This window comes from Aulonocara stuartgranti, assembly GCF_965226115.1.
Source record: "Aulonocara stuartgranti genome assembly, chromosome: 3".
NCBI lineage: Eukaryota > Metazoa > Chordata > Actinopteri > Cichliformes > Cichlidae > Aulonocara > Aulonocara stuartgranti.
The window spans coordinates 4916872-4937627 of NC_138941.1; the positions used below are offsets into that span (position 1 = coordinate 4916872).

Consider the following 20756-nt stretch of genomic DNA (forward strand, 5'->3'; position numbering starts at 1 on the left):
GTGTCCGCCACTCTGAGCTACGTTCGTGTTTGTGTACTTGTAGTTTGTACTTTGAGTTCACTCAGAGCCCACAGAGGACGCAGCGTACGTGATGACGTCACAGCCCTTTACCTCCTTTACTCTCACTGTGATTAATATTTACACACGAGACACCTGCAGAGCTCTGACGCTGAGCTAGCACACAGCATGCTAACACTAAGCTAACACTAAGCTAGCCAAGAACCCAGAGTGACGTAAAGCTGAGTAAACACTGACCCCAGACCAGCACCGTGATAAAGTGAGCTGCTGCTGCTGAACTTGAACAGGTAACAAAGTGATGAGCAGTCAGGCTGCAGGTTTCTACCTGTTCATGTTTCTACAGTAGAATCACTTTGAAGTGTCTTTGTGCTGTTTCATCTTTGATTTGTGTTCATAAACACTCAGAGAAACATCACGTGACCTCATCAGGATCTGTGTTGGTGTGTGGGGCTGTACCTCAGCTTTATGTTGTTACATGCTCATTTGTTCATTTTACACAGTAACATCAAAGTAATGTTATGAGGAGTAATGAAGTAACGTACTCCATTACTTTTAATTAAAGTGTTCTGTGTAATATGTGTAATAATGACTGTTTTGAGTAATGACCAACACTGATCACAACAAAGAGGAAATGCCTCCAACATGCACAAACATTTGAGCCACAACATGCAGTTAATGTGCACAAATGTCTTTGATATGCTGCTCAGTGATGGTGGTGACTGTCAGAGCAGAGCTACTGAGAATCAATAAGTAATATCAATGATGGGATCAGAATCACTAAATTCTTCTCATCCCTGTCAGTATCATACATGTGCTGTATAATGTGATAAATGTAGAGGTGTTGGCTGTTCTCTCACTCTGCTGTTTAGCTGTAAAGGACGCCTCCCTGCCTTTGTCTCATTCATGACCTTTAATAGTCTCTTCTAACATGCAGAGATCTGTATGATCTGTTTCATAGAGTCTAACCAGCCTGTACAGGTAACAACAACAGTCACTGCATCACTGACACACAAACGTCATCTCTGTCAATAACAACATTCATACATGGAATAAAAACACATCAGTGGATCATTGCTGGAGCTGATGTTTGTGCTCCTGGTGCAAAGGCTCTCAGTTTCCTCCTTGAAATAACATCAGTGGTGGGTCAGCGACATGCTTTCTTTCCCTCTCAGGTTTAAATATCTGGGACTCTCCACCGTTTGGTTTTAGAGCTGAAGAAGCTTCTCAGATGAAACGTCTTCCAGAAACTTAAAGACGTCTCTTTTCTCTCCAAGCTCCTTAGATCACATGACCTGGATGACTGAACCTACAGACATATTGACCTGGTTTCATGGTCACATGACAGGTCAGAGGTCAGCGACTGTAACTCAGTTCCTCCTGTTAATGTGAACTCACTGAGTGTTTGTGGTTTACCTCTCAGACTGACTGAAGATGATGATGGAGGAAGAGGAGGACAGAGCAGAGTCTGCAGGGTCCAGCTGTCCGTCTGTGAGGAGTGACCGGTCCAAACATCAACCTCCAGCCTTCAGTGGTGAACCTGGAGCAACGAGGTCAGAGAGCTGAACTCACTGAGTAACAGAAATAATTCTGCACTGACATTATAATCAGTGTTGACTCTGGTTGATTGTCTGACTGTGTTTGTGAGCTGAGAGGAAATGAAAATGAGTTTGTAACAAAAATCAGTTTTGTCCAGTTTTCCTGTAAAAAGCTGAACTCTAATCTAAGAGGATGTTACTGACAGGAAACAGCTGCATTATCTGCAGTCTGTGTGATCACAGCTGCTTCAATCATGTTTGTGTCTGCAGAGGTCAGAGGTCACAGTCTGCAGGGTCCAGCAGTCCGTCTGTGAGGAGTGACTGGTCCAAAGGTGACCCTCCAGACTTCAGTGGTGAACCTGGAGCAACGAGGTCAGAGAGCTGTGATGACTCCTTTACATGTTTGTGTTTCCTGGATAAATATGACCTGAAACATCCTCAGATTGTTACAAAGATTCATTAAAAAGAAAACAATGAAAGAGAAAAGATCCAAATGTTCGACTTGGTCATTTGCTGTTTGAGAACAGTGATGCTCATATCTGTGGGGAAAGTGTGACCTGAGTGGGTTCATGTTTGTCTTTAAAGAACAGAGCTGCTCTGATTCTCTTTGTGTCTGATCTGTTAAACAGTCTGAGAGGTCACACAGAGACCCAGCAGCTAAAGCCTGGATCATACTGGCTGCTGTTACTCCATCAGGACAACACTGAACCACAGTGGTGTGGATGTAGTGGATAAATCCCACCATACTGATGCTCAGAGTTAACCACAGGGAACAAAACCAGATGTTACCTTCAGATTGTGACCTTTGGAGTGGACGATGCAGATTTCAATAGAGAATAAATGTTGTTGTTTTTCAGCTGTGAAGAAAGAATCTAATTTTCTGAACTTAAGAATTTATGATGCTGGAAACAACATGGAGACTATAACACAACATTTCCACTGTGTTCATAGAATGAATGTAAAACTGTCAGACATTCATTAAATATGCAAAATGTCTACAGAAGCATCAGAGGGTCAGACGTGAAGCACTCAGTGATTTTGATCAAATGACTCATCAGTTATTGATCTGTACTACACTGATCTACCACGTTAGTAAAGCTGGTGTTCTGGTGGTGGAGGGAGACTCGGATCATGTTCTGGTTTTGGAGCAGTGATCTGCTGATGGTTCAGTTTAATGAGCTTCTTCAAAATCATCCCTGACATCACCACTGAAAGGACGTCCATGAAAACAGACTGAAAATTACTGATATGTTCACAATCTGAGAGTTTAAAACTTGACAGACTTGATTCAGATGAAGTTATTTGAGCAGAAACTCCTGGATCTTTATCCTGTGTTGATCTAATCCTTCATGGTTCCTCCACAGAGTGGACCAGCAGAGCTCAGAGGTTCCCAGTGGTCAGTCTGCCCAGCAGCATCAAACACAGCTGGACTCCATATTTATGGTGTGTACATGTACAACAACTACTGTTACATCTGTTCTGTTCACAGTCATCTCCATGCTGCTCTTTGTAGACCAGTGGATCGTCAGTGTGTCCAACATGGATCTGATGTTTGGCTCCATGATTTCAGTCTGATTGGCTCATTCATAAATATTCTGTTCCAGCTGCTGGAGGACAACATCATCACTTTTGTGAAGAACGAGCTGAAGAAGATCCAGAAGGTTCTGAGTCCAGATTACCCAGAATACTTTGAGAGTCAGAGGAGCAGCAGCAGAGAGGCATTTGTGAAGATCACAGTGGACTTCCTGAGGAGAATGAAGCAGGAGGAGCTGGCTGACCGTCTGCAGAGACGTAAGAGTATTTATCTAAAGATTTAAGCTGCTGGATAAATGAACATTTTCCAGAGATGGAAGATGGAGCAACATGTTTTAAAGATTAGTTATTTTTGGAATTGAGTGTTTATTTTTCTTCTCATTCAGAGCTTCAAGCTCCAGTTTGTCATCGTAACCTTAAATCCACCCTGAAGAAGAAGTTCCAGTGTGTGTTTGAGGGCATCGCTAAAGCAGGAAACCCAACCCTCCTGAATCAGATCTACACAGAGCTCTACATCACAGAGGGAGGGACTGCAGAGGTCAATGATGAACATGAGGTCAGACAGATTGAAACAGCATCCAGGAAACCAGACAGACCAGAAACAACCATCAGACAAGAAGACATCTTTAAAGCCTCACCTGGCAGAGACGAACCAATCAGAACAGTGCTGACAAAGGGAGTGGCTGGCATTGGGAAAACAGTCTTAACACAGAAATACAGCCTGGACTGGGCTGAAGACAAAGCCAACCAGGACATCCAGTTCATATTTCCATTCACTTTCAGAGAGCTGAATGTGCTGAAAGAGGAAAAGTTCAGCTTGGTGGGACTTGTTCATCACTTCTTTACTGAAACCAAAGAAGCAGGAATCTGCAGCTTTGAAGACTTCCAGGTTGTGTTCATCTTTGATGGTCTGGATGAGTGTCGACTTCCTCTGGACTTCCACAAAACTACAATCCTAACTGACCCTAGAAAGTCCACCTCAGTGGATGTGCTGCTGATAAACCTCATCAGGGGGAAACTGCTTCCCTCTGCTCGCCTCTGGATAACCACACGACCTGCCGCAGCCAATCAGATCCCTCCTGACTGTGTTGGCATGGTGACAGAGGTCAGAGGGTTCACTGACCCACAGAAGGAGGAGTACTTCAGGAAGAGATTCAGAGATGAGGAGCAGGCCAGCAGGATCATCTCCCACATCAAGACATCACGAAGCCTCCACATCATGTGTCACATCCCAGTCTTCTGCTGGATCACTGCTACAGTTCTAGAGGATGTGCTGGAAACCAGAGAGGGAGGACAGCTGCCCAAGACCCTGACTGAGATGTACATCCACTTCCTGGTGGTTCAGGCCAAAGTGAGGACGGTCAAGTATGATGGAGGAGCTGAGACAGATCCACACTGGAGTCCTGAGAGCAGGAAGATGATGGAGTCTCTGGGAAAACTGGCTTTTGATCAGCTGCAGAAAGGAAACCTGATCTTCTATGAATCAGACCTGACAGAGTGTGGCATCGATATCAGAGCAGCCTCAGTGTACTCAGGAGTGTTCACACAGATCTTTAAAGAGGAGAGAGGACTGTACCAGGACAAGGTGTTCTGCTTCATCCATCTGAGTGTTCAGGAGTTTCTGGCTGCTCTTCATGTCCATCTGACCTTCATCAACTCTGGACTCAATCTGCTGGAACAACAACAAACAACCTCCCAGAAGTCTGAAACAGGAGAATCTGCAAAGAAACACTTCTACCAGAGTGCTGTGAACAAGGCCTTACAGAGTCCAAATGGACACCTGGACTTGTTCCTCCGCTTCCTCCTGGGTCTTTCACTGCAGACCAATCAGACTCTCTTACGAGCCCTGATGACACAAACAGGAAGTAACTCACAGACCAATCAGGAAACAGTCCAGTACATCAAGGAGAAGCTCAGTAAGAATCTGTCTGCAGAGAAAAGCATCAATCTGATCCACTGTCTGAATGAACTGAATGATCGTTCTCTAGTGGAGGAGATCCAACAATACAGGACTTCAGGAAGTCTCTCCACAGGCAAACTGTCCCCTGCTCAGTGCTCAGCTCTGACCTTCATCTTACTGTCATCAGAAGAAGATCTGGATGAGTTTGACTTCAAGAAATACTCTGCTTCAGAGGAGGCTCTTCTGAGAATGCTGCCAGTGGTCAAAGCCTCCAACAAAACTCTGTAAGTAAACATGTTGTCATCGCTTCATTGTTAAAATCATGGGAAATAAATCAGAAATGCTGAGTTCAAAGAGCACTGTAACATTTTTTTTAAAATAGTGAATTAAATGATCATCAGTCACTCAGTAAATATATGGTAGTTTTAATGTTTCACTCCAGCATTTCTAAAACACACTTTGTTCTGTAACTCTTATCAAAGGACAATCCAGACCCAGCCTATAAGAACATGAGCTCTGATGCTTCAGCCCCTCTGACAGGTTTATTATCCTCAGCTTGTTCATTTGTCTCCAACTCCAGGAGTTTGGTTGTTTTATTCTAAAGCACAAACTTCACCTGCCAGACTTCACCTACATCTTTTTCTGATGTTCATAATTTAAGTTCAAGTTTGTATCTCACTTTCAGTGCACACCCTCCCTTTTTAAATATAAATCTCTGCTGTGCTGTCATGTTTTCATCCTGTATGGAGGGAGAAACTCGGTCTTCATTACTGAAATTGCCTCTAAGGTCGTGTTTGTTGTCAGTAACCATATGTAACTGTAAGGCTTCCATAACCAGTGTTCCCACAGAATTACTCTCTGGGTCCTCTACAGTTTCCTCCCACTGTCCACAGACATGCAGTTAGATTACCTGCTGATCTAAACTTCATGCAGGTGTGAGTGAGAGTGGTTGTCTGTCCCTCTGTGGGCTTAGTGGAAGAGACTGGATGGATCTCCGCTTTGTCTTTGATATATCCTGACAGCAAACATTCTCCATGAAGTCTGCATTTTCAATTTAATTCAATTTTATTTATATAGCTCCAAATCACAACAAAAGTCGCCTCAAGGCACCTCATAGATACAGAGAAAACCCCAACAATCATATGACCCCCTATGAGCAAGCACTTTGGAGACAGTGGGAAGGAAAAACTCCCTTTTAACAGGAAGAAACCTCCAGCAGAACCAGGCTCAGGGAGGGGCGGGGCCATCTGATGCGACCGGTTGGGTTGAGAGAAGGAAGACAGGATTTCAGCTCATTTCCTTTATACACACCTTTAACAGGAAGAGTTTTATACAGCTAGTGTTTAAAATCCAGTGTTATTCACAATACACAGGTAATGAGCATGATTATTGAATTACTAAAATTTTCTAAAGTAATTGTTTTAGTTAATATTGTATGACAGTGTACACAGAATTATTAGCTCAGTAGGCAGAGTGGTCGCCCCATGATCATAAGGTCAGGGGTCGAATCCACCGAATAGCTACCTTGTGGTACCCCTGAGCAAAGTACCATCAAGGTACCAATCGTGTGCACTGGATTGGTAGCACTCATAGTCTCAAAGGTTTAAAATTAAAAAAAGGTTCAACATATAAACAAATTTAATTTGATCACATATATTGTTTGTTTTTTTTTGTTTTTGTTTTTTTCCTTTCTCTCACAGACTGAGCAGCTGTAACGTCTCAGAGGAAGGCTGTGAAAATCTGTTGTCAGTGGTCAGCTCCCAGTCCTGTAGTCTGAGAGAGCTGGACCTGAGTACCGACAGCCTGAAGGCTTCAGCAGTAAAGCTTCTGTCTGCTGCAGTGGAGAGTCCACATGCCAAACTGAATGTTCTGAGGTCAGATCAATTTGTATTCTGTTTAGTTCTGTTTGTTTATGTGTTTGATGTTTGTTTTTGTTTGTCTTTATCCAGTTATCCTTGTTTCATAGCATTTTTATTCATTTCCAAGTTACAGTGAAGTTTTACTAACCTGCTCAGCACAAGACAATAAGCTATTGCACCTTGATTACACTTTAACAACAATCTTTATTCATGTTTATATCTTCAGACTTAACATCTGTGAACTCTCAGAGGAAAACTGTGAAGCTCTGTCCTCAGTTCTCAGCTCGCAGTCCTCTAGTCTGACAGAGCTGGACCTGAGTATCAGAAAGCTGCAGGATTCAGGAGTGAAGCTTCTGTCTGCTGGACTACAACGTTTAAACTGTAAACTGAATACTCTGAGGTCAGATCAGAAAACATTTAGTTTTTAGCATTATTAATTAAAGTTCATACATATGATGTTGTATTTTAGTATGTTTATGTTTCCTTTAAAAACAGAAAGTCAAGATTTAATGTTGTGAAATGTATTAACAAACTCTACATGAGTATTTGTTGTATAGACTGTCTTTTATTTTTCAGACTGAGTGGCTGTAACCTGTCAGAGAGAAGCTGTGAAGCTCTGTCCTCAGTCCTCAGCTCCCAGTCCTCCAGTCTGAGAGAGCTGGACCTGAGTAACTCTGACCTGCAGGATTCAGGAGTGAAGCTTCTGTCCGCTGGACTAAAGAGTTCACAGTGTGCAGTGGAAACTCTCAGGTCAGGATTCAAACTTTTCCACAGATGATCATTTGAAATGTGACTTATATTATTGTATAAATAGGTAACTTTTACAGCTGTCAAGTGAACTTTTATTTACATTTGAGTGGATAATTGGACTCTGAATTACTAAAAGTTGTTATAGTCATGTCTTTGTTTATTTAAAAAAATACTTCATGAACTGCCTAATTTAAAGATTTAGGCTCCTTTGGGCCCATAATATATATATTTGATTTCTTTAGGAATGAAATTAGGAGGATATTGGCGACTGCTGATTGGTTCGCTGTTTGTTTTTTATTCACAGTACCTACTTAATTTTAAAGGCTGATTTCTCAAAATGAGACGTTTATCTTTTCTTCTACAACACTTGGAGCCACCAAATCTTCTTGCTTCATTTATTCATTACAGTTTGATTTAAAGAATATGAGAGAAAGAAAGGGATGACTGGGTGAGCTCCAGTGGTTCATCCCAGCAGAGAGAGCGGCACACTGGGCTGCAAATGATCACAGTAGTAATGGCCATAGTTTGATAAAACAGGCAGTCTTACCCTGTAGATAATACAGGGTTCTGGTGCCGATGTGGGGGAGGGGAGTCGCCCGGTACTAACTACATACTACTAACTACCTCATCCAGATGTCTTCCCTACTAAACCTGATAAGAAGTAACTGCAGTAGCCTTATAGGTCAAATCAGTTTCACCTGTTAAAGGTAGCTCCACTATTAATGGTGTCACTTGTTATTTCTGGGATGAGTTTAGTAGCCTGAACAGCTGCTCAAAGGAAAGGTTATTTTTATTATTATTATTATTTAATTATTAAGTCCGGGGTAACCTGCAAGAGCTGTTTGCACAAAGAATAATACTCAGACTTTTAGGTTTTATCGTTTCACACAAGGTTTAAAAATGAATGTTCACAATTGAATTGCAAAAATTGTTATTGAGCTAATACTGATGTAGTTGTTATCTTTGGTAAGGAGAGGTTGGAGGAAGAATGAGCACAGTCAGGCATATTCATAAAAATTCACAAGGGCTTCCGGTTAAAGTAAGATCAGCTGATTACCTCAAAACAAATTGTTTGCTATAGAACGCAGCTCCCACTCTTCATTAATATCATGTACTGTAACTTCCAAGTAACCATGGTTACCCAGCCACGCCCAGTAGTCTCCAGAGAGACCAACAGCTGGTGCACGTTGTAACGCTGTGGCTTTCATAGTCTCTCCTTTTTCTACAGCTCATGTGTTCTTCTTGTGACGGTGCGTCTTGAGGCTCATACATGTCGTCATTTGTTGATCCTAAGAACGTTCCTCAGACCGACTTCTTCAACAACACTAATCGGCCTGCAGTTTGTAGCTACTCACTTCACTGTGGCGTTTGTTAGCTTGTCTTTCTTTGGTTTATCTAGACTCCTCCCACAAGCTGATCCTACGTAGTCTGCCCAAGCCTCCCACCGCTGTTTGTGTGGGTGGTTTGTTTGCTGCCATCAACAGCGTGTAAGTGATACTTCAGAGTTGAAGTACTCTGACGATAAAAAACTCAACTTTGCTTAAAAATAACTTTAGTTGTATCAACACTGCCCTCTGGAATAATTAAGACTTTGGTGACAAACTGGTGTGATCTCCATGTTTCCTTTGTTGGACTGTGGGCGAGTGTCAGAACTGAATGTACTGAGTGACATGTAGAGTTTAAATATGTGTCAGTTCCAGTTTTAGAGCTCTAAAGTGCAGCTATCATGTTAGGAATATGTTAGGAATAGACAGTAACACTGAGCACACTGAGGTCAAATCTTTTATTTATCCAGTTCATCTGTAGGCCGAGCTCAGTCCATCCATTTAGTGAAATGATGTTTAAAGGTCTCCTTGTTCTGTGAGCGTGCACAGATCCTGAAGTAGAAAGCCTGGGTTACAGAGAAATGATCATCACTGTGATGATGCTCATCATCTCTGACTGGGATTTGAGGTTTTGTCAAAGCAGCAAACACAAAGAAAGCCTGGCTATGTTGGACTGGGTGTGGAAGCAGCTCCCAGTTTGAGTTCAGGAGACAGACACCCTCTCTACTTTGAAGATCAGCTTCAAACTTTCCTTTTTGATAAAGCTTCGAGCTGGATCAGGTGACCCTGAACCATCACTTAGTTATGCTGCTATAGAGATGGATAACAGACGGATTGTTGTTTTGTGTGTCTGCAGTCTGTCAGGCTGTCTGATCACAGAGGAAGGCTGTACTTCTCTGGCCTCAGCTCTGAGCTCCAACCCCTCCCATCTGAGAGAGCTGGACCTGAGCTACAATCATCCAGGTCCCTCAGGAATGAAGCTTCTGTCGGCTGGACTGAAGGATCCAGGCTGGAGACTGGACACTCTCAGGTATGGAGAGAATGTCTGATAGAGGAGGAAGAGCTGGAAACATTTCCTGTGTCCTTCATTCACTTCCTGTTTTTTTTCTGCAGATGAGACATGAACAATCACACATTCAGTAATATTTTCAGGGACAGACACACTAGTCTAGCTGGATAGTACATGGATATTTATGTAGGGGGTCTCCAAGGAGTCTGTTTGCAGGAACATTAATGATAACTGATATGTTGAGAGTTTCATTAAAAGTAGACCTACAGTTAGGTCCATAAATATTTGGACAGAGACAACATTTTGTAACTTTAGATACACTTTATTAGGTCACAGAGACAACATTTTGTAACTTTAGATACACTTTATTAGGTCACAGGTGATACCTGAGATAGTGGCCACTGTGTACCTAATAAGGTGTCAGCCATGTGTATGTTTCCCATGCTGTATGTCCACAGTCACAGTGACAGTCAGTGACGCTGACAGAAGGATGAAACAAGGCTGTGAATCATTTCAGTCTGTGTGTGTGACAAAGAGGCAGACAGGAGCAGCTAACATTTGGAAATGGAAGCTTAAATAATGACAAACTCTACATTCACAGCTGAATTTGCAATAGATTTGTTATCAAGTGCACATTTAGCAGCTAATGCTAATACTGTTTTCCCTTTGCTTTCTACAACTTCAGCAGCTATTGCTAAGTAGGCCACTTTGCTCTGCTAAGGATTTGTGTGACCATGATGGAAACTCTGATAAGCTAATGCTGCTAAGCTAATGCTATTTATGGGCCCTGTTAGAATCAATATTTCATTCTCATTCTGTTGTTTGAGAAGAATATTAATGTCTCACGTCATTATAACACAAGAGAAAGGGGTATTAGCGTTAGGTACTAATGCTTATTCACCTCAAATTAGCTTTAGCTTCTAATGGGAGCCTACTTAGCATAAACCCTTCACATTGTTGTAATGCAAGGGAAAAGAGTCACTTATGGCAGCCTATTTAGCATTAACGTCACATCATTATAACACAAGAGAAAAGGGTATTAGCATTAGCTACTAGTGCTTATTCACCTCAAATTACCTTTAGCTACTAATGGCAGCCTACTTAACATTAACTCCTCACTAATGTAATGCTAACTCGCATCAAATTAGCAATAGTTATTAACGGTAACACACATCACATTGTTAAAAGGTAAGAAAAAACATTGTTAGCATTAGCGATTTAAATTAGCATTACCTAATAACAGCAGCCTTCTTAGCATTAGCTACTCACATTGTTATAATGCAAGGGAAAATAGTTAGCATTATTTGATAATGCTAATTCACATCAAATTAGCAATAGTTATTAACGGTAACACACATCACATTGTTAAAATGTAAGAAAAAACATTGTTAGCATTAGCGATTTAAATTAGCATTACCTAATAACGGCAACCTACTTAGTATTAACTGGTCACATTGTTATAAAGCAAGAAAATATGGTATTAGCATTAGCTGCCAATTCCTATTCACCTAAAATTAGCATTACCTGCTAATGGCAGTCTACTTAGCATTAACTCCTCACTAATGTAATGCTAATTCACTTCAAATTAGCTTTAGCTTTAGCATTAGCTGCTAGCATCAGCCTACCTAGCACTAGCTGCTCGCATTGTTAAAAGGGAAGAGAAAACAATATTAGCATTAGCTGGTAATAATTATTCACCCCTAATTAGAATTAACCACTAATGGCAGCATACTTAGCATTAACTCCTCACATCGTTATAACTCAAATGATGCTAACTTGCATTAAATTAGACTGCTGTTATTAGCTAATGCTATTTAGAACAGGGCTCTAGAGTGCGACCAATTTGGTCGCAAATGCGACCAAATTTTTCAGTGGTGCGACTAAAAAAAAAAATTTGGTTGCACCTGTGCGACCAAATGTTCGGGTAGCAAAAAAAAAAAAAAATCTGCAACCTTCCCTGTGGTCAACAACAGACACACATTTTGCCCCTATCGTGGACTAAACCAATCAGAGATAGTCAGGGGCGGGACCTCTCTGATTGGCCGTGGTCCAGTTGAAAGTGCAGGTGGAAGTGGGAGGTGAGTAGCTTGAATAAAGCGATATCAATTCATTAAATCCTGAATCGACTTTTAAATATAACTGTGTTTTGCCAGAAATGTCAGATTCTCAGATTAAAGCTCACAAAACCATTTCAACAACAACCAAACAGCAGATGAGAGCAGGTACACGGACTCCACACAAAGACGTAAACACAGAGCGGACCGACGCGTCAGGATCAGCTTTGTCTTTCTCGGCTTTCTCACCCGACGGCCTGCAGACGGACACGCTGTCGGAGCTTAGCGATCCTGATGCGTCCGGTCCGCGCTGTGTTCACGTCTTTTTGTGCTGATTCTGAGCTGCAGGTTTTGTCTCTCTCCAACCAAAATTCACCGAGCTGAATTTTGCTGTTTTGCTTCCACGACTATTAAAATCACACTTCATGCACAGTTAGCTATCTCTCTCTCTACTTCAAGAACAGTTTCCCGTCTCCAATCTCTGTTTTCTGTATTATTCATTCGCTTATTACCCACCAGTCTACCGTTGTTTACAGCGCTGCGGCTGCTGTCCATTTCTTTTTTTCACTTAAATGACCTCGGACAAGAAAGCCTGTTTTTTCTGCTGTTCAATACTGAAGAAATTTTAACTTTATATGCAGAACATTGTAGAATATTTTTAAGGTTATCTGCTATAAAAAGCCAGACCAGGAAAATCTCCTTCATGTTTTTCTGTGTTTTATTCTCAGTTACTTTCACACAAAGGCATCTGCTGTGATGTTCACAATTCTGAGGAAGTCAGTACTGATAAATGATCAGAATTATAATATTTCTGACTGTCTGAGGCTAAGTTGAATCGAATCGGGACTTTGAAAACCGGAATCAAATGGATTATAGAAATCAGTGATGATACCCAGCCCTAGTGAGCAGCCTAGGCACGACAGACGTGGATGTAGCTGTAATAGGAAAAGAACTATTGCTAACTTTTCTGTTAAGGCCTGATCCTTCTGAAATTCATAGCCAGTGCTCTGACACGGTGTCATCAATCTTTGAATGCTGAAAAAGCCCAGTGTATCCAGAAAAACACATTATATTATATCAATTATTATAAAATTTGTGTGCGCCTTACTTTTGTGCCGATACGCCTAACTTTAAAAAGTTAGGCGTATCGGTACGCCCATGGCAAAAAGTTAGTCTAGAGCCCTGTAGAAGTAGCTGCTCACATTGTTATAAAGCAAAGGAAAACGATATGAGCATTAGGTTCTAATGCGTATTTGCCTTAAATTAGACGTAGGTGCTAATGGCGGCCTACTTAGCATTTGCACCTCAGATTGTTGTAATGCTAGGGAAAAGAGTGTTAGCATTGGCCGTTCACATTGTTATAAAGTTAAGGGAAATAGTGTTAGCATTAGCTACTCACATTGTTAAAAAGTAAGTGTTAGCATTAGTGCATAATGCTAATTCACATCAAATGAGCATTGGTTAATAACGGCAGCCTATTTAGCATTAGCAGATGATGTTGACCTTGGCCCACTGGAAAAGTTAAGAACTAAAGATTTAGGAGTGTTTCTCGATAGCTCTTTCTCATTTGAGAAACAAATAAATTCTGTTATTAAAACCAGCTGTAAGGTTTATATTGTTGATTGTCATTTATGCTTAGAAATATTTACTCATATATGCTTAGAGTTGTATAATCGATTGCATGATGATAGAGGTTTGATCCTCAGTAGTCTGTAAAGACTCTGTGTGCCTTCCAGAGTGCTCTGGCTTGCACACACCACTTGGGGCCATGAGAGAGGTCGTACCCTCTCTTACTGATTTATGGTGTAGGACAGGGGTCTCAAACTCAATTTAGCTGGGGGCCGCTGCAGGCAGAGTCTGGGTGAGGCTGGGCCGCATTAGGTTTTCCACAAGAAAGGCATGGTTAAAAAATTCCAATCTTCTCAAATCTCTTTATTTTTATTTTTTAACACAAAATATGAAAAATAAATAAACAAATTAAGAATTAATAAGAAAACAAATCAATCTGTAATACATAAATAAAATAATAATAAGATATTTTTCAGTCTTCTATATCTGCTGTGTTTAGATTGAAATGTCTGTATTAACAGTTCTATAACCTTCTTCTGAACATGAATGGAACACTGGAGAAAATGAACTGTTCTTCTGAACATGGCTTCTCTTGCCTGCTCCTTGCTGCTAGAGACCTGGCAGCGTTTCCTCTCGCATAGCCGAGCCAGATTTGGCCTGAGGGAGGAAGCAGTTGCGACCCTCAGTATGTCTTGAAGATGATCATCCGTAAGTCTGGACCTGTACTTGGACTTATTGAAGTTCAAAGTGGAGAAGAGCTTTTGGCACAAGTATGTGCTACCAAAAAGGCACATGGTCCGCTTGAACATTCGGGAAAGCCGAGGGAAACTAGGGCTCAAGTCTCTCAAAAATTGTCCAAGCTTGTCTGCTTTTCCACTCACCTCCCTGAACTTTGCTTTGAGTTCAGAGTTGCACTGCAGCTCAATGAGCTCCATTTGAAGCACAGAAGGGGCATCTTGCACATCAAAGGAGAAGGGGTCCGCAAAAATGTGAAAGGTGGCTCTGTGTGTCTTGAAGTCAGCAAATCTGTGATCAAATTCTTCCTGTAGCCTCAAAATGACATCAACATACTCGTCAGCACTGAATGGTGTGCCTGCATCCACGAGTGCCTTGCATGCTGGGAAATGGCAAAGGTTTGTCTGAGAGAGCTGAGCTTTCCAGAGCGCCAGTTTTGTGGAGAATGCTCTCACGTTGTCATAGGCAGCACTGACAAGTTGCCCCTGGCCTTGTAACGTCTTGTTCAGTACATTAAGCTCATGTGTCATATCAACAAGAAAAGCTAAGTCCATGAGCCATTTGGGATCAGTTAGCACAGGAACACTAACTCCATCCTTCTCCATGAAGGCTTCACTTCTGCTCTCAACTCAAAAAGTCTCTTTAATACATTTCCCCTGCTGAGCCAACGTACCTCAGTGAAGTCGAGCACATCCCCATATTCTGACTCCATTTCCTCTAAAAATTATTCTCTTTGGTTGCTTTCTTGGAGAAATCTTGCTGCCTCAGTAGATCTGTTTTAAGACTGGCAACCCGGTTCGCTCTCTCGTCTCCCTGGTATTTTGCATCCAGCTCAGCATGTCTAGTTGTGTAATGACGTTTCAAATTGTATTCCTTGTGCAGCGCAACTTTCTCTGTGCAAATAAGACAGGTCGGGGTGCCCCTGTGCTCAACAAAGAAATATTGCATTTCCCACTTTTCCTGAAATTGTCGGTGCTCATCACCAACCTTTCTCTTCACCGCAGGCTTTGAAAAAGACATGTTTGGGGCTATGTGACATTTATAATTCTACTTGGTGTCACTGTCGCATTGAAGGTTCAATCAAGCGTTTAGCCGACGGACGGGGAACGTCTCAACGCGTAGAGAACGTCATTTCTGCTTCTTTTTCTTGCAACCGTAGCACGGCGATCGGCAGATAAAAAGCCGGTGTTGTGCCAAAGTAGTTACCCCCGTCAAAAATTGTTTCCCCATTCACGGGAGCGCGCAAAGTAGGAGGAGCCACTTGCCTAGCTCCGTTCTGTACGCTACTTGTCACTGATCTGCAGTCGACGCGATAAAGAGCGAAGCTATCACGAATGAGTTCATTTGCAAAATCAATCTCAGTATAACCAATAAGTACAGTAACTTTGGAGACGATGTCTTATTCACAGCATAAGTTATGGAGGGATACAAAATTTATCAGGCTGTGTGGCATCGGCTGCCAAAATGTGTGTCCCCCCCATCAATGATGCACCTTGGCGTTGCTATCACGAAAGAGTTTATCTGCAAAATAAATAACAGTATAACCAATAAGTACAGTAACTTTGGAGACCATTTGGTTTCTTTAGACTTCTTAATTTAACATCTACATCTATATATGTAGATATGTGTTCTCGACAATGTGTGCCATAAGAACACTAGCTGTGGACCTTTAGTGTCAACTATGTACAAGCGAAACAAATAAACACATCTTCTGGTGGTGGGCTTTTCACACAGAGCTGGTGGAACCACCGCAAACACATCTCACACTGAATCTGTAAAAAAAATAATAATTACAAATCCCAATGTTAAAATTTCATTTATGGGAATTGATCATAACATTTAGCAGTCTTTCTTGATGTCATTACCCATTTGTTTTCAGTTTCATGCTCTTCTTCCCCGCAGAAATGACAGATGTTTGTCAAGTCATCTGTTTTAAAAAGTGAAAAAATAGCACATAGAGTATACTACCTACTGCACTTATTACTTCATTCAAACAACTATATGGTTTGTTTCTACAGCCATCATGATGAAAATATTCATGATGTGAGAACATTGAATGGTGGAAAATGAGTTACCTGTCTCTAGGAGAAGAGTGGTGGCAATTTGCAGCCTGTGTGTGTTTATGGCCTTTTTTGTAGACGGAAAGTTTATTGACTCTTTTCGCAAGATCTTTTCAGCAAACTGAAAAAGAGATTCTAAGATGACTAAATAGGCTAATATCGTAAATGTTATTTTATAGTTTTCTGTGAATCAATTTCTTTCTTTTATTGTGTCTTATATTCCTTTTCCTGTCATTAACATTTATTACAACACAACATTTCCAATATTCTCGTATATATGTATGTATTACGGTTAAGACTCGTACTTTCAATGCAAAGACTCCACATGAGGCAGCGTCCACTTGTTTTGGGTGTTTGACTGTGTCACAAGTCCATCTTGAGACGTTGCATCCTTTTTTTCGCATGAATGCCCTGAAAGACAAGTACAATAAAAACAAACTAGAAAGCGAAAATTTCTGAAGAAATTTTAAGTGTGCCTATGCCGCCGCTAATCAGTATAGTTTGCCATTCAAACGGCTACAGAGAGCAAAACTCACCGGAGCAGCCATTCTCCACCATGAACTATGGTAAAACCAAACACCGCTCGCGCCTCACAGATGACAGCTTACAGTTTTGTGTAAAGATGAGGTGACTTCGTACAGCCCCAATTTGTAGACGCTGTGCGCAGAGGTTCATAAGCAGACCCGACAATGTTTGCATGAACACACTTTGAAGCATTACGTTATGGACCACTTTTCACACATAGTTGCTGTACCCACACAGCCGGCTGTAGCTTTTCATCTCATAGCCCGACACATACACACAAAAAAAAAAAAAAAAAAAAAGCAGAGAGAGCACAGACTTTACACCTGAGAGGCGTGATTGCAGATGCCGCTGAGGTGGGTCCACCTCCCCTGCAGCGGCACTGCAGACCACGCCCTGCCACACACATCAAACACGTAAAATAAATATTTATGCACTTTTCATTCACTTTTTGTTTTTTGTTATTTTTACACAGTGTTCTGAATGATTAACAATGGTCTACAGCCAATCTTGTGTATTATTATACAAACTTTGGTTGTAAGATTCAGATAACTATTTAATAAAAGCTAAATATTTTATATGAGAGTAAGAAAGAAAAGTATATCTTTGTCTCATACTCTCATCAGACAATACATGAACCTCTCAATAAACAAAATATTTGCTCGGCTTAAATGACAAACCGCTATTTTACACAGTGGAACACTTATTTTTAAACAAAACCAATGCAGTTCGCCACTGACAGTGCTTACCTTTGCACATCACAATAAACACTGAACCAAGATGGCGCCCACGCGAACGAGAAATCTGAACTACGGTGTCCTGCAGAGGACAAATGGTCAAAATTGCTAAAATTTACAACATATATGCAGCTCAACAGCGACACCTTGTGACTTATTCCAGTCACTACCTTACATATACATAACGTCTTACCTGACATTCAGTTCACCGGACACTCATACTGAATCACCAGCCCATATAAATGAAAAATAACACGACAGCGTGAGCGGGCCTGGGTGTCAGCCAGCCCAGCCTGGGTGTCAGCCAGCCCGACCTGGGTGGCAGCCAAGCCGCGCTAGCCAGCTAGCCGGCTAGCTGCCATGCGGCGGTGAAACGTGAGCGTGAGCCGGCCTGGGTATCAGTCAGCCCGGCCTAGGTGTCAGCCAAGCCGCCCTAGCCAGCTAGCTGCCATGCGGCGCTAGCAGTAACATCGTGAGAGATATGGGACTTCTTGATAAATTATGGGACTTCTTGATAAAACGAGCAGATATTTGAAGTTTACACCCCTACATTCTCGCCTGAAAATAGGGGAGGCTGTCATAAAGTTCAACATCAGTAACTTAGCGCGCACAGCTGTATAGAAACTCCGTCGTGCTAGCTAGCACACAGTACAGTTATTGTAACTGTCAGCACAACGAAAATAAACTACACCTAAACTCGGTTTATATCTGACCCAAATAGAGTGCAGTTAATAACGTCTTACCTGAAATTCAGTTCACCAGCCGCCTGCTTCTCCTGCATTGGGTTTCCCTTATCCACGATTGAGCTCCGCGTTAGCCACCACCGGTCGATCGGTGTTTCTTTCCCCGCATACGAGGGGAAGAGACATATACCGGTGGCTAACGCGGAGCTAGCTAGCCACCGGTATATGAACAACTCAGTTATTTTTTCCACATCGACCAGCATCATCGGCCCATATAAACGAAAAATAAGTCCAGCTAAGACAAAGACTGTTTGCGGAGCGATCGGGGGTGAAAGGAGTTAGAGACGCCTCACTGAAAGCCAAGCCTGGGTGCTTTTGAGCGAAGCGGCGCTAGCTAGCCGGCTAGCAGCAACATCGTGAGAAATCTGTTGCTAATATGGGATGTTTTGACAAAACGAGCAGATATTTGACGTTTACACACCTACATTCTCACCTGAAAATATCTTAAAAGTTTACTTTGTGACCTAGAAACACAAATAAGAGGAATATATTAAACCAAGTGGCAGCCGCCATTGTTTGACTGGTAGAGGCGTGCTTTGAATTGTGGGATATGCAGTTTTCCACCAAGCGTACACCATTGCCGTTACCGTAACTATTCAATGCTTCGTGCAACCTTAAGAATTCCAATGGTTCCTGAAAGCACCAACGCTGTGCGCGCCGTTCGTATTGTTGTCATTATGGTAATCCAAATACGGGGACATACCACTAGAGTGAGCCAACACACCACAAATTAAGTGAGTGAGCAAACACACCACAAAGTAAGTAAAGTTTCACTTTCGTTCGTTCCCATTCATTTGAATGGGCAAAAACTTGCATTAAAATATTCATATTTAAAAAACTATAGAAGTAATAAACACCAAAAGTCATAGCAACTCATTCCAGCTCCAGCCGCACACAATGATATATCATATGTGAACCTTGTCTCAAAACTGTGGGGCGAGTTAAGGTCCAAAATTTCAGGCGGAAAAAGAATAATAACTAGAAAAATTTGCATTTCCTGCGAAAATGCAGTGTGGATGCTTAAAGCTGAAGCTGTATGCAAAAAGTAGCTGAAAAAGCTGAAAAGTTGCAGAAATTGTAAAAACTTTGCAGAAGCAAAAGAAGTTTGCTAAAATGGAATAACTTAGCAGAACTGCAATATCTTAGAGGAAACATAATACTTGGCAGAAATACAATAGCATAGCAGAATTTAGCAGAAATATTGTAACTTACCAGAAACATGATAACTTCTCAAAAATACAAGAATTTAGGAGAAATAGTATAAGATAACAGAAAGAATATATTTAGCCAAAAATACTTAAACATTACAGAAACACTATGATTTAGAAAAATAGTACAACAGAGCAGAAATATTGTGATTTACCAGAGACACTGTGATGAACTATGAATATTGTAATTTTAAATTGAGACTATGTTTTAGCACAAATATTATAATTTGGCAGAAATACTATAATTTAGCAGAAATACTATATTAAGCACAAATCCTATAAAAAGCAGAAATGGTATGATTAAGCACAAATACTACATTTAGTAGAAATACTTTGTTTTAGCACAAATCCCATAAAAAGCAGAAATACTGTACTATGATTTAGTAGAAAAACTATAATTAATCAGAAATACTAAATTTAGCAGAAATACTATATTAAGCACAAATACTATGAAAAGCAGAAATAGTATGATTAAGCATAAATACTACATTTAGCAGAAATACTATATTAAGCACAAATCCTATAAAAGCAGAAATAGTATATTAAGCACAAATCTTATAAAATAGCAGAAACAGTATGATTTAGCACAATAGTAATAAGTTAAACAGAAAAATTGGAAAAGCAAAATGGACAGCTGAAAAAATGCTGAACATGCTGAGGGTCCCTCAAATATACTTGTTAAATGACAAAAATCTGCAAAAAAATTTATTACTGCCACACAATCACAAATATGTACACATGAGGAAACACACATGCACAGAGAGACCCACACACAAGATCCAATTCAGTCAACCAGTCTAAATATATTGAATTTAAATCTTAGAATGAGATCATCCCATTAAAAGCCTTTCTCTCTCTCTCTCTCTCTCTCTCTCTCTGTCACACACACACACACACACACACACACACACACACACACACACACACACACACACACACAGGGAGAGAGAAGTAAGTTTCTAGGTCAGCCTGGGAGCTGCTGAATTTGAATCCACCAATCAGAGAGGCTGTGCACTTTTCCCCACCAAAACAGGTGCATCTGTTTACACACGCAGCACAGAGAGACACAGGATTTTTGCAGTCTATTTCTCATAGTGACGACTCCCCTCAAACAAATGACCGTAATTTCCTAACCGTAGGGGCTAGAACGGTCATTCTTACACCGTTTTGTTCAGAAGAGATGGGGGAATCTTCAAGTG

At 41.2% G+C, this 20756-nt stretch overlaps 2 protein-coding genes across 3 annotated transcripts in view; one reads left to right on the forward strand and one right to left on the reverse strand.

Annotated features, from left to right (window-relative positions):
* Positions 1-20756, reverse strand: part of LOC309702169 (protein NLRC3-like) — a 169338-nt gene that overhangs the window by 82617 nt on the left and 65965 nt on the right. The gene's annotated exons all lie outside the window — the stretch shown is intronic.
* Positions 1832-5274, forward strand: LOC309703003 (protein NLRC3-like; the record flags this gene model as incomplete). The annotated part of the gene is made up of 4 exons (XM_082527706.1): positions 1832-1925; positions 2918-2996; positions 3158-3344; positions 3473-5274. The coding sequence occupies exons 2-4, from the start codon at positions 2994-2996 to the stop codon at positions 5272-5274; spliced, it is 1992 nt and encodes a 663-aa protein (XP_082383832.1). The 5' UTR covers positions 1832-1925; positions 2918-2993.